Source organism: Trichomonas vaginalis, chromosome III (genome assembly GCF_026262505.1).
Source record: "Trichomonas vaginalis G3 chromosome III, whole genome shotgun sequence".
NCBI lineage: Eukaryota > Parabasalia > Trichomonadida > Trichomonadidae > Trichomonas > Trichomonas vaginalis.
The window spans coordinates 17,108,455-17,121,160 of NC_067205.1; the positions used below are offsets into that span (position 1 = coordinate 17,108,455).

Genomic DNA, 12,706 nt, shown 5'->3' on the forward strand with positions numbered 1-12,706 from the left:
CAAATTCGAACATATCTAAATGTCAATGTTCGGGATACTCAGCATTTAATTTTCATTACTGTTTATCTCCAAGCAATGTAACATTTTGCAATTTTGAAAGCTGTGTCGGTAGTTATAATACAGTTCTTGGAAAAGGTATGAATTCAAACTCCCATTTTCTTCAAGTCACTAATTGTACAATATATAACTGCAGCTGTCAAAACTATTTGATTGACTTTGCAGGATATTCAAGCGTATCTGATGTTAATTTTATAGATAATGTTATTAAAACTTCTTCATCCCCAATTTTAATAAATGCCGATAAAGGCCTGACTCTTACAAATTGCTATTTTGAGAACACTCCACAGACATTTGCCGCAGTTGTTCAAACAAACGATATTATGGATTCTAAATTGGAAATAGTGAATGAAAACTATCCAATAACTAGATGCCCTGATTTAGATGAAGAAGTAACAAAATCCAAAATCCAATCAGATGCTAATGTAAATTATTTTGATCGCGAAGAATATTTATATATATCATTTTTCATGGTATATAATGAATAAATGTGCATTGTTGTCTGTTTTTAATATACTATCATAAGTTTGTTGCATATTTTGGATGAGAATAGCTGATTTTGACAAATGGAAATCCAAAAACACACAAACAAAGAATAGGAAATTCATGGGTAATTCCAATTTGAAAATCTAAAATGGAGATTCAGAGAAATTTGTAAAAATCTTCTTTGATCTGAATTATTTTTTATAAATATATTTGTTGCAACAAATCAAATAATGTTAGTAAAATCTATGAAACTTTACGATCTATCGGTATTTTACCGTATAAAAAATGCGTCCGCGAACTGGAAAGTATCCTCTTTATGATTTAATAAGCATGAGGTATGATTTCCAGGCAGCAATTAAGGAAGGTGAGAACTCTCCTGAAATTGGTTTCCTTGCAGCGACGCCTACTCTTGAAAAACAACAATTTTCGAAATTTACGGACGAAGTCAAACAAGGAAAAGATCCAGAACAGGCATTAAAAAACTTCGGATACACTTTCCCGTTTAATCTTTCAGGAATTAAAGCGATTTTGAGAGTTAAAGAAAGATTTCGAACAAATCTTCAACTATATACTACAGTAATTGCTTGTACTCACTTGGATTTACATCTGACCCGTCCAATTATAGTAATCAAGAAGCATTTGAAACAATTGTTGATCTTTTAAATCGAATTAATAATAATACTGATTATTCCAAAATCGTCAATCTATGCTTCAAAAAGATCCTAGATTGTGTTCTTACTAAAGAAAATAGAACACAATTTACGCCTGGCATCATTCAACCACTTGTTGTTCATTTTTATACAAATACGTCACTTGAGAATGATTTTTACGATTACTTTGTTAGTTTTCTTGAAGCTGTTGCAAGTTCTCCATGTTTTGATTGTGCAAGAGATTCACAATTGCTTTTAGAACAAATTGTTGTTGAAAATCGTCAGCTTATACGTGTCGACGATTTCAACAGCCTTCTTTCGTATTTACATAAGTTTACAACTAAATTAGACTCTACGTGCGTTAGAATTTTATGCAGATTATCAAAATTATATAATTTTCGAAACATTCTTAACGAAATCTACATTTTACCGGAATGCATATACGATCGTGTTATTTCTTGTAACACACAACCTTTATTTACTTCAAATTGCGCAAATACTTCGATAATAAACACAGAAAAGCTTCAGCCATACACTTCAATCGTTGAGAAGAACGATATCAACCCATTCTTCGAGGAACCGCCATTTTCAAAGGTCCAAAGCCCTTCAAATGTTTTCAAAGAATATATTCCGAAAAAAGTCTTTAATATTGCGATAGATATTGGCGAACCATTACAGCAGGCAAGTTATAATGCCATAGAAATCGTCTTACAAGCCTTAATTCATAAAGTTTGCACTTCACAAGATCCAAATATTTCAATTTCGATTTACGGTGTGTTTTTCTTAATATTTAGGAAAGCAGCCAACCTTAACTTGATCAAACTCCTCATTCCCACCATCATGAGTTCATTTGTTATGTCTCCAACGATGACAATTTTCGGAAATTCGGATTTACATCCTTTTATCAACGGATTACGTAGCGCGTTCATTGATTTTGTCATAGAGAATGATGTTGAAGAGCTCCCTGACGTTGTAGAGATGACAGAAAACACTCCAATTTTATTAGCCGAAGTTTTAGTTCGAGTTATGAATATAGAGACCATTGATGCTCATAAATTCGTTTTCCCGAAAATGCTGAAGGTTCTTGGCCAGAATCTCGTTAATTTATGTCAAACAAAATATGAATTTTTATATCAACCGAGATCTGCTTTGTTTACATTTGTTTTTAGGCTGTTTAAGAATATAGACTTGGCATGGAAATGCTTTACATGCGAGAATTTCGTTTCTTTGTTCATGTCTTTGTCATTAGAAACAGATTTGACTGAAACAATCTTTTTCGCGGTCAGAGACGCACTCACAAACTTCGATTCATCATATGACGCAAACCAATTGAACCCTTTAATCGATTGGTACTATAAAACAATTCAATTTTGTGTAAATGAGGCAAAAAGTGACGTTTATTTGCATTATTTACAGGTAGTCATCACGACAATGGCCGATTGCTTCGGAGAACAGCCTTGGTTGTCCATTTCTTTCAGGCCAATTCTGAAATTATTGTTGGATATTTTGGAAGTACGTCCGGATAGACTTATTCTTGAAAATACCATCAAATTGTTATCAGCCATTGAACGAACTGTTGATAAATTCTACTTAAATCGCAGTTTGTTCGCTAGATTAGTCAAAGTTATCAAATTAGTTGACAAAGAAGAGCCTTCAACAAGAATTGAATTGTTATTGATGTCTTTGTTAAGTGGATATTGCGCAATGACCACTTTAACAAGGTTTTACATCAAAGAACCTTCAGTTATTCCATTAATTATTGCAGTTTTCGGTCAATCGTCCAGATTCGTCGATATTCTTAAGACATTCAAGCAGTTATGCGACTACACGGCCTTCAACTGCCGTCAATTCCACGATGGAGACCTGGATTGGATATTGATGACCTACATCTCACAAAAGAAAGACAAGGCGACCTTCAAATACCGAAATGTAGATATTTCTATATCACTTGAGCATAGCGATATCGAGAAATACGTCTTGCCATTAATAACTTCGATGGCAGTTTCAAAATCATCAACTGCTATCTCAACCATCATGGCCAATTATATTTCTACAGACGTTGACCAGCATTCCTTTGATTTTTGCAACTATTTAGACATACTTTTAGGAAAATGTGCAATTACTCCCACAAAAACCTTCTCAATGAACACTTCCCCTGATCCACAGTTCTCTGTACAAGGCATATTTGGCGAAGATCTCAACAAAGGCTTCACAATTTCCTTAAGATTGAATATTGATGCAACACCTATGACAGCATCCAACGCCAGCATCTCCTTATTCACTATTACAGACGATGACTACAATCTCCTTCGTTGTTTCCTCTCTGCTGGCCATATTTTCATGAAATACGAAGCAGATTGTACAAGAACATCCGTAATCTTGGCCAAAAACGTTCCATCTCAACAGTGGACCTTGTATACAATCATTGTTCGTATGGATGGTCAAATGGTCAAACTAAGTACATTCGAAAACAACCAAAGTTTGAATGATTCAGACCTTTGTGAGTTCACTTTTAATCCGACCAAGTTAGAATTTGTTGTTGGCGGATTGAATGAACCGATGGAAAACTCGCAATGGGATGATATTCAAATGGGAGAGTTCGGAGACTTGAATCTTTACACGGAATTGTTGACTCAATCCGATATAAATGTTTTGTATTCACAGCCGTGGAGTTTCACGAAAGTTCCTTTGTTTTCAACGTCTTCCATTCCAACACCTGGTCTCAAGTCGACTTTTACAACACCAAGAAAAAGAATCGCTGTAAATTCGTCACTTTTTTCAAATTACATTGAAAATTTGACGATAAATGTCAGTGATTGTAAAACGCCATCATTACATTTATTAGATAACATGGTTGATGGTGATTATGGCAATATATTGGCCGGGTTCTTCAGACAAGAACAGTTTTTCAACAACGAATATCCTCCTTTGATTTTGGGATTGATAAAATCAATCTTCAAAAGATCCCTAAAAAGTCAAATTGGTTTCACTTCACTTTTGACTATGACCACCAATCTTTCGCAGCATCCGATGATACTGAACTCCGAACTTTACTTGGCTTTGTACCACGTTTTCGAATCAATTCAATACGAAGCGTTACATTTTCAATGGTTTACAAAACTTGTATTCAATTTTTGGTTGTGGGTCAATTGTGAGAACTACAATGACTTATTCTTTATTTTGCAGCACTGGCATTCGATTCTTTTACCGAATTTGACTGATTTGGTCAAACAAAAATCATTTTTCTCTGTTTTATTATCACAATATAAAATGATTTTGTGTTTTGACAAAGAAGATGAAAACATTGAGAAAATAGAAGATATAAACTACGAGCATTCCATCAATATAATGAAATACTTCACTAAAGGTTACACAGTTAAAAATGTATTGGCAATAAGAGACATTTTTGTAAAAATTATGAAAAGAACGGCTTTTATCAATTTTACTTCATCTGATTTCCGAAACTTGTTCAGTTTATTGGCAACATCAAAGACAAGAACAACTTCATTGATAATGCTCGATATAATACACAATATAACGAAGCCAATCCTTCAAACAAAAATGGTTTCTCATAAATATAACGCAATTTTGGAAGAATTTGTAAAAAGTGACAATTTGGAAATTGTCAAATCTGCCATTATTTGTTTACATTCGATATCCTATCAGAACATGATTGAATATTCACAACAGATCTCAGAGAACATAAATAGAGATCTTAAACCACAAGTTTTCGAATTTTTCGTGAATAATCTCCAGAAATATCCGAATTTATATAATCTTTTGATAATTTTATCAATAGAATTAAACGAAATGGAAAATTTGGCAACAAAAATTGGTCAAACAATCAAATCTCCTAATCTATATTTGTGTCCTGATTGGTTCCTTTGGCCAGTTGTTTTATGTTACAATATTCCAAAAGAATACATGAATTTCATCATTCTTTTCATTTGCCAAGTAATTGAATCCCAACAAGACAACGCTACTTTGTATTTCAACGTGTATTCGTTCATTAAATTCATTGATGATTCTTTAATTAATTGTAACAAAGAAGTTTTGATTTTGTTTACAAAAACCGCCGCTTATACAATTATGTCAAAACCGGATGTTACTTCATATGTTATTTTATCAATCTTTGCATCATTTTTCTTCCATTCATCCATGCAATCGCACTCAAATAATTTAGTAGAAATGTATTTGAGTTCTCCTTTTGGAAAAGAAAAATTTGAATCACTTCAAAAAGTGCCAATTCAAATCAGTTCACTTAAGAATATTGGTGATGTTTTAGCATTATCTAATTACGACATTGATGGTGTTAAGTTGTTTTACGAATGCAAGACTGACAAACATAATTTTGTTCAATCGAATTTTCTTGATGAAATGGTTAATGCTCATAATTCTTTTGAACTCAACTCAGGAGATATTTTGTTCTTTAATTACATGATAGGAATAACGAAACAGAATAATCTTATTCCTAGTGACCAAAGAAACCAGTTATTGAATTCTTCTGTTGAATTTTTCGATAAAATTTTGTCAGCTTTTGAGAGAAAATACAAAAATTCATTGAAAAAGGCATTTGCGTCTATGAATTCGATGTTGAATTCACAGAATAAGTTTGTTGAAGAGATGACAATTAATCATTTCGAAGACTACAAGAATGATGGAAATAATATAATTGTTAATGAATTTGAGAATTCTTTGAAAGATTTTTGTAACATGATTACTTCTATGACAGTAGTAGTATATGAGTGCGGGTTTAGTGACTTTTTTTGTTACATCTATATATAGACGATGCATTAAAATATATTTATTTATAAATCATTAAAAAATTAACATTAATTTTAAAATAATTTATTTTTTTATCTTTTATAAAAGAAGCTATATATAGATGATGTCAGATATTCCGCGATTAATTAAACATTGTTTAAATCCTGAATGGGTTAAACTTCAATTTAAAAATGAAGATTGTGAATTATTAAATGAATATGAAAGCCAAAATAAGCTAATGAGGTATAAATATAATGATAAAGAATATTTAATTTCATGGAATCAATGGAGTCATAATCAAAGACCTCATAAACGAGAAGAAGAAATTGAAAATAATGAAATGGAAATCATTGATGACATTAAAGAGGATGGAATTCCTAAATTTTGTAGAAAAACCTTTAGAACTAAGTTAGGAGCATATAAACGTAGAGTATTAAATCCTGAATATCTTAAACATCAATTTAAAAAGGAAGACTGTGAATTATTAAACGCTAATGAATATGAAAATGCTAAATCAAAACTGAGATATAAATATATTGGAAGTGATGAAAGGTGTAAAGATAAAGATAAAGTTTATTCAGTTTCATATAATAACTGGCACACGTTGGGGATAAAAAAACATTTAGGAGATTATGGTAAAAGTTCTGAATTCTTCAAATCTAGTATATACGAGAGAGTAAAAGAAATTAGAAATAATTATTTTCATGAATAAAAAAATAATTTTTTTTAAAAATTCATGTCTTACATTTTTGAATAATTTATTTTTTTAATTTGTATGAAAATGAGTGTCAAAACTAACGACGTTAAAAAATATATTTCATCACTTATATTCTAATTTTTATTTAATGATAAATGAAACCGATTTTAAAAATAAATGAAACAAAGGAGGAAGAAATAAATGAAAGTGAAAATGTTCAACAAAAAATAAACGTTGTTAAACCAATTACTGAAATAAAAAATTTTTCATCTGTTGAAGAATTTAATGACTATTATGCTAATAATAAAAAATTATTTGAAGAATTGACAACATGTAAATTGAATAAAATGTTTAAAGTTGATGGATTCAAAATTTCAAAAATAAAAGGAGTGATTAGTTTGAAATCTATTCCTCAATCAAGAATCACCTCATTAATGAAAATAGATGATTTAACAAAAAGAATAGAAGAGATTGAAGAAAGAATAAATCAAATAATTGATATCATAAATTCAAATAATCATTAGTTTCTTAAAGTTCAATGTTGATTCTGAGACATGAATTTTTAAAAAAAATTATTTTTTATTTTTTATTTCATTATGGTAGTGAATCTTTCATTCATGAAAATAATTATTTCTAATTTCTTTTACTCTCTCGTATATGAGGTCTTTGATTATGACTCCATTGATTCCATTCAGGATTTAAACAATGTTTAATTAATCGCGGAATATCTGACATCATCTATATATAACTTCTTTTATAAAAGATAAAAAAATAAATTATTTTAAAATTAATGTTAATTTTTTAATGATTTATAAATAAATATATTTTAATGCATCGTCTATATATAGATGTAACAAAAAAAGTCACTAAACCCGCACTCATATACTACTAATTAAAAACAAAAACAATAAATAAAATGTAATTTTCGTTAATCAAAGTCATCAATGTCTTCGTCTTCTGATTCCCATTCGGACTTGAAAACTTGATAATCTCCTCCTGGTACACTCTGAATGGATTTTTTGTATTTGTTCTGTTTTTTAGAACCTTTTGTAACAGTTTTTTGTTTCAATATCATTTTGGAGTAACAATTCTCTTCAAATGATTTGACACAATCTTCTGGAAGTGGGGGAAGATGTAATGCTTTTTGTATATCTCCGAGAAAATGCTCTGGATCATTCCATTCTAAGATTGCAACGTTAACTCTAATGTTAATGTTCTTCCAGGCTCTTGATTTGTCCAAATAGCATGCAATTTTGGAAGAAACTTTGGAAACTATGGGTGTCCATTTGTGAACCCAGTCATAGAGCATGAATTGAAGTTGGATCGAATTGACACCTTTTTGCCATTCAAAGCATTTGTAATTGTGCGGTTCGCAAAAAGAATGATTGCCTACGTAATGGTAGACACAATTCTCCCACATTTTCGTACGTTTGTCAATATTTTCTTCGGCAAAACATGACCAAAGCCACATACTTAGGCTTGCATTCAGACCCCAGAAAGGTCTCTCTATTTTTTTCAATCTTCTGAGTCTTGTCGTTGAAAACTTCAACTGTCTTATGAGAAGCTGAGAACTTTGTAAAATCTTTTGAGATATTTTTTGATACATGACCTGGATCGAATCTTTCAAGATGAGAGACGCCAAATTCTTTAAAGACAGAGACACTTTTGTTATCTCGGTCTTTAATAATCTCTTTAACATCTTTCAAGATATTGTATTTCTTTAATTGCTTCAAGATGATTCGAGTTCCAGCACTTTCCATATTGTTGGAAGCTCCGGAATACTGAGCATGCTGTCTGTTTCCACCAATATGGTTGATGTTCACGCATGCAAGAACTGTTTTTGTGACAGCATCGAGCGCAGTTACTGTACAACTTGGCGAGTTTCGCCTGTGCGTCCATCTTGCATCAATGGATAAGTAACTACTGAAGGACTTTCTCGACAGCATTAGGGAAATACTTTTAAGTCTTCTAATATTATCGTCACAAAATCTCTGTTGTCTCATGACACCACTCTTCACAGGGGGTTTAGTTCCACAAAGAGAAAGAAAGCGAGCACCTTTTGTATATGGCATTCCGGTCATTATGCAAGCACCAAGCATCTGTCGCGCTGAGAGTCGACGACGTTCGTGGAGTAAAATGTTATGCATTGCCTTTGTTTTCCGTTTTGGGTGAACAATATGGCCCATACAACAAAAAAATGCAAAATGAAGAATAAAAAGTAATAATTAATAAAATATACTATATATTATGAATATTTTTGGAATAACATTTTAAAATCGAGGTTTTTCAATGGATAACGGTTCGATCAAAAATTTGACCCCATTTTAGAATCTACATTAAAAATGGAACATTTCTGTCGTTTCAAAATTCCAAAATAACGTTTCTATTCCTCTCAAAAGTAAAAACAAACTTTATTGGGGAAAAAATATTTTTATTTTCCAAAAAAAATGAAAACCTTAAATGCAAATTTAATTTTGATGCTTTTGTTTGTGATTTTTTGGATTTCGAAAAAATTTGAAAATTCAGACAAGTTACCATTAACACTAATACGTTTCAGCGAGTCGGTCCCATCAGAGAAATTTTCATAAATCGGCGATATAATTTATTATTTCAGCAAAATATTCTCAGATCCAACTAGAATAAGGTCAAATTATACAAATTTAGCAAAGGCTAGTTATCCTACCTATTCAATTAACTTTAATTTTAAATAATTCAAGACAATTCTCAAAATTACCTTAATAATCGCGTTCTCTTCGCAAAATGACGATTCCTCATTCACTACCAGCATAACTGAGGGCTTGTGCTCACAGAATAATACAGATAATTTACTTATTAATGCAAAATTTAGTACCAAAAGGTAATCATAGAAGATACAAAAAAAGTTTCTTTATTTTGATTGCTGATTTTATTTCTTCTAAAATTTACCAAATCTAAAAAATCCAAAATTGAATGCTATTGAATTTCATGTTTATGTAACATATACTATTTATTATATAAGGAATAAAAATTTTATAGTTTTAATCAAAAATAAAGGTGTACTAAATGCATACAAAACAAGGTATTTTTTACTCATCCAAAATATGTTAACAGTGCTATTTATATAATCAATATCCGAATTTCGAAATCATTTTGATGAAATCTTTATTTTAAAATTGAGTTGACTGTTAAAATCACCCGAGAAGAGGGATTATCTCAATGAAAAGTACATAAAATAGCAAACGCACAAGATGGCACTATGCAGCTTTATATTGTTATACAGGATGAACATATAAAATGTTTGGAAAACACTTACTTCGTTCTACAAATGTGTATCTCTTTATATCAAAGATTCTTCTCAAATTATTGAGAGACTTCTCTCAAAAAAAGGAAAATTTGATAACTAAAAAAATTATGGCATAACCTCTCGTTTTGCATAGATATATATTTACATGGTCACAGAGCTTATTTTCATTGTCAAAACTTAAAAATTTTTAGTGGACTATACCCTTAAAAGCGAAGGATAAACCTCAAAATTTACGAATATAATGAGTGGGAATATAATGCTTATCTATCATAAAACCATATGAAATATCAATTTTTGCTTTACGCCTAATTTTTGACGACAATTAGCAAAAAATGTTAAATGTTAACACTCAGTCCATTTGAATATGAAAAATAAAATTGACTTTGATTAAATGTTTTTATTTATCATGCAATTCTTCTTGCGACCAAAGATTTGAATAAAAGTTCAAAAAATAAGATAGCTTAAAAAATAATATACGGTAGTGTTTACTAATAGATGAATAGTATATAAATTCTATTAAAATGGATTTGATCCAAAAAAATATAAAACCAAAAATAATTGTTATAATTTAAATGAAGAAGTAATTTAAAACGATTTTATTTATGATCAAATTTTATATATTTTTTTGGATCAAATCCATTTTAATAGAATTTATATACTATTCATCTATTAGTAAACACTACCGTATATTATTTTTTAAGCTATCTTATTTTTTGAACTTTTATTCAAATCTTTGGTCGCAAGAAGAATTGCATGATAAATAAAAACATTTAATCAAAGTCAATTTTATTTTTCATATTCAAATGGACTGAGTGTTAACATTTAACATTTTTTGCTAATTGTCGTCAAAAATTAGGCGTAAAGCAAAAATTGATATTTCATATGGTTTTATGATAGATAAGCATTATATTCCCACTCATTATATTCGGAAATTTTGAGGTTTATCCTTCGCTTTTAAGATCATTGAATTTGATTTTTATATAAAATAGTTATATATTAGAAAATAATATGAGTTTATGTGATATTATTTTTCAGAAGATTTTGTGTTCTTCTTCAAAATTTTATTCTTTTATTAAAAAGAATCTTTACAAAATATACATTTACTTTAATTAATATTTAAAAACGTGCTCTATCAAAAGTTCCAAAAATTCAATATTTTAGCTTTTCTGAGGTGTCACTTTTGATGAATTTCTGTTTACAACATGTCATTGAAAATTTAAAAATATCAAATTGTCTTGAATAATTATCTAAAAATATAAATAATTATTTTTCATACTTTATACAAAAATTTGAAATACCCCCATTTGATTTATTTTTGGCCCCCACTATAAAAGTACCAAAATCATGGAAGATCAAACTATCTATTTGGATTTAATTTGCAATTATTTTTTGATGCAAAAATTCCTATTCTAACAATAATATTTGGACTTAGATATATCAAACGTGCTTTTGTCACTTTTTGTTTATATAAAATATCTGAAGAACAAATATATATTAAAGAGTTTAAACTTTTCTTCTTCATCCATGGAATCACGCATTGTAGGTTCAGTGTTTTCAAATATCCTGATAAATGATAACAAAACCTACACAGTTAATTATCTTGGACCAGATTTATTTCGAATTTTTGTTAGCTCATTCATCTCATGTCGAAATCCTAATTCTAGACTCATCAACATGAATAACGGAATCATCAAATGTTGTTCTTTTAATAATAATTTTGGTCGCTCTGCATCTCTATTTTATTCATCTAGAACAGCTGCATTTTTATATAATAATGCAGTTAATAACTCACAACATACACTAATCTTTCGCTCAGATGGGAATAATCTTCAAATGATTCAATCTAATTTTTCGCATACAAAGAGTCATCTTCAAGGTTCTCTTTCTTCAAGTGGCGTATATTTTCATGAACAAAAGTATGTCAATTATTATAAATGCGGAAACGATACAGGTGGCGCATCAATAGAAATTTATTTAGGAAAAAGCATTATCGGTGTATCTAATTATATTGAAATTGGACTTGATACCAGTTATGGTACCTTTTTTATTGTTGGATATGGAATTGAATCTATTGTTAAGAGTTGCTTTTTTCAAATAAAGGGATATAATTCGTTTTTAGGTTTTTGGCCAAATAAAAATAATGAAACAGTTTATTTTGAAGATTGTACAATTATTAGTGATGTTCAGCATGATTTGCAATCTTTCAGAACTAAGAACGTTATTCTTACCACATCTAAGAGTGATTATACATTCGTTAATATTCCATATCTTGAAACCGATATTATTGATTTTGACGAAACCATTTTTCATCATTGTTATCAAACCCGTTTTAATTATTTCATCATTTTTATTGTTTTAATAAACGATGAATCCTAATAAAATCTATTTCAATAAATTAACAGATTTAGATCATCAAAAATTCGAATAATTTTATTATTTGAAATTCGATTGAATACAGCTTTTTATTTGAGCCGGACATTTTGTTTGTATGTAAAATTTACCTATGAAGATAATTATTATATGCATATGTGATTATGATGTAAATTATAGATCCATTAAGAATATGACCTACTATTACATTGAAGCTATTTCAAAAATTATTATGATGAGGAAAAAATAAAAAATAAAAATAATACCCAGATTTGCTTTACTTTTACCACTCCCCATGTAATTTCTGGGGAAAACGATAATTCATTTTTTTTATGGATGAATAGATCGTTTTCCTAGAAAGGACCTCATATCTCTGGCTAAAAAGAGTGTCAGATCCTA

General features: G+C 29.7%; 3 protein-coding genes across 3 annotated transcripts, besides 2 other annotated features; 1 reads left to right on the forward strand and 2 right to left on the reverse strand.

The window, feature by feature from the left end:
• Window positions 1–700: 700 nt before the first annotated feature.
• TVAGG3_0717150 (aggrephagy protein) lies at window positions 701–6,013 on the forward strand (the record flags this gene model as incomplete). The annotated part of the gene is made up of 1 exon (XM_001298824.2): window positions 2,049–4,899. A coding segment is annotated over one exon (2,851 nt), but the record flags the coding sequence as incomplete, so codon positions are not given.
• Window positions 6,014–7,543: 1,530 nt separating this feature from the next.
• Window positions 7,544–10,140: a mobile genetic element.
• TVAGG3_0717170 (uncharacterized protein) lies at window positions 7,583–7,963 on the reverse strand (the record flags this gene model as incomplete). The annotated part of the gene is made up of 1 exon (XM_001300105.1): window positions 7,583–7,963. The coding sequence occupies one exon, from the start codon at window positions 7,961–7,963 to the stop codon at window positions 7,583–7,585; it is 381 nt and encodes a 126-aa protein (XP_001300106.1).
• On the reverse strand, window positions 8,088–8,801 carry TVAGG3_0717180 (zebrafish ch211-108c17.2-related family; the record flags this gene model as incomplete). Its single annotated transcript, XM_001300106.1, has 1 exon — window positions 8,088–8,801. The coding sequence occupies one exon, from the start codon at window positions 8,799–8,801 to the stop codon at window positions 8,088–8,090; it is 714 nt and encodes a 237-aa protein (XP_001300107.1).
• Window positions 10,141–11,102: 962 nt separating the features above from the next.
• Window positions 11,103–11,140: a mobile genetic element.
• The last annotated feature ends 1,566 nt before the right edge of the window (window positions 11,141–12,706 follow it).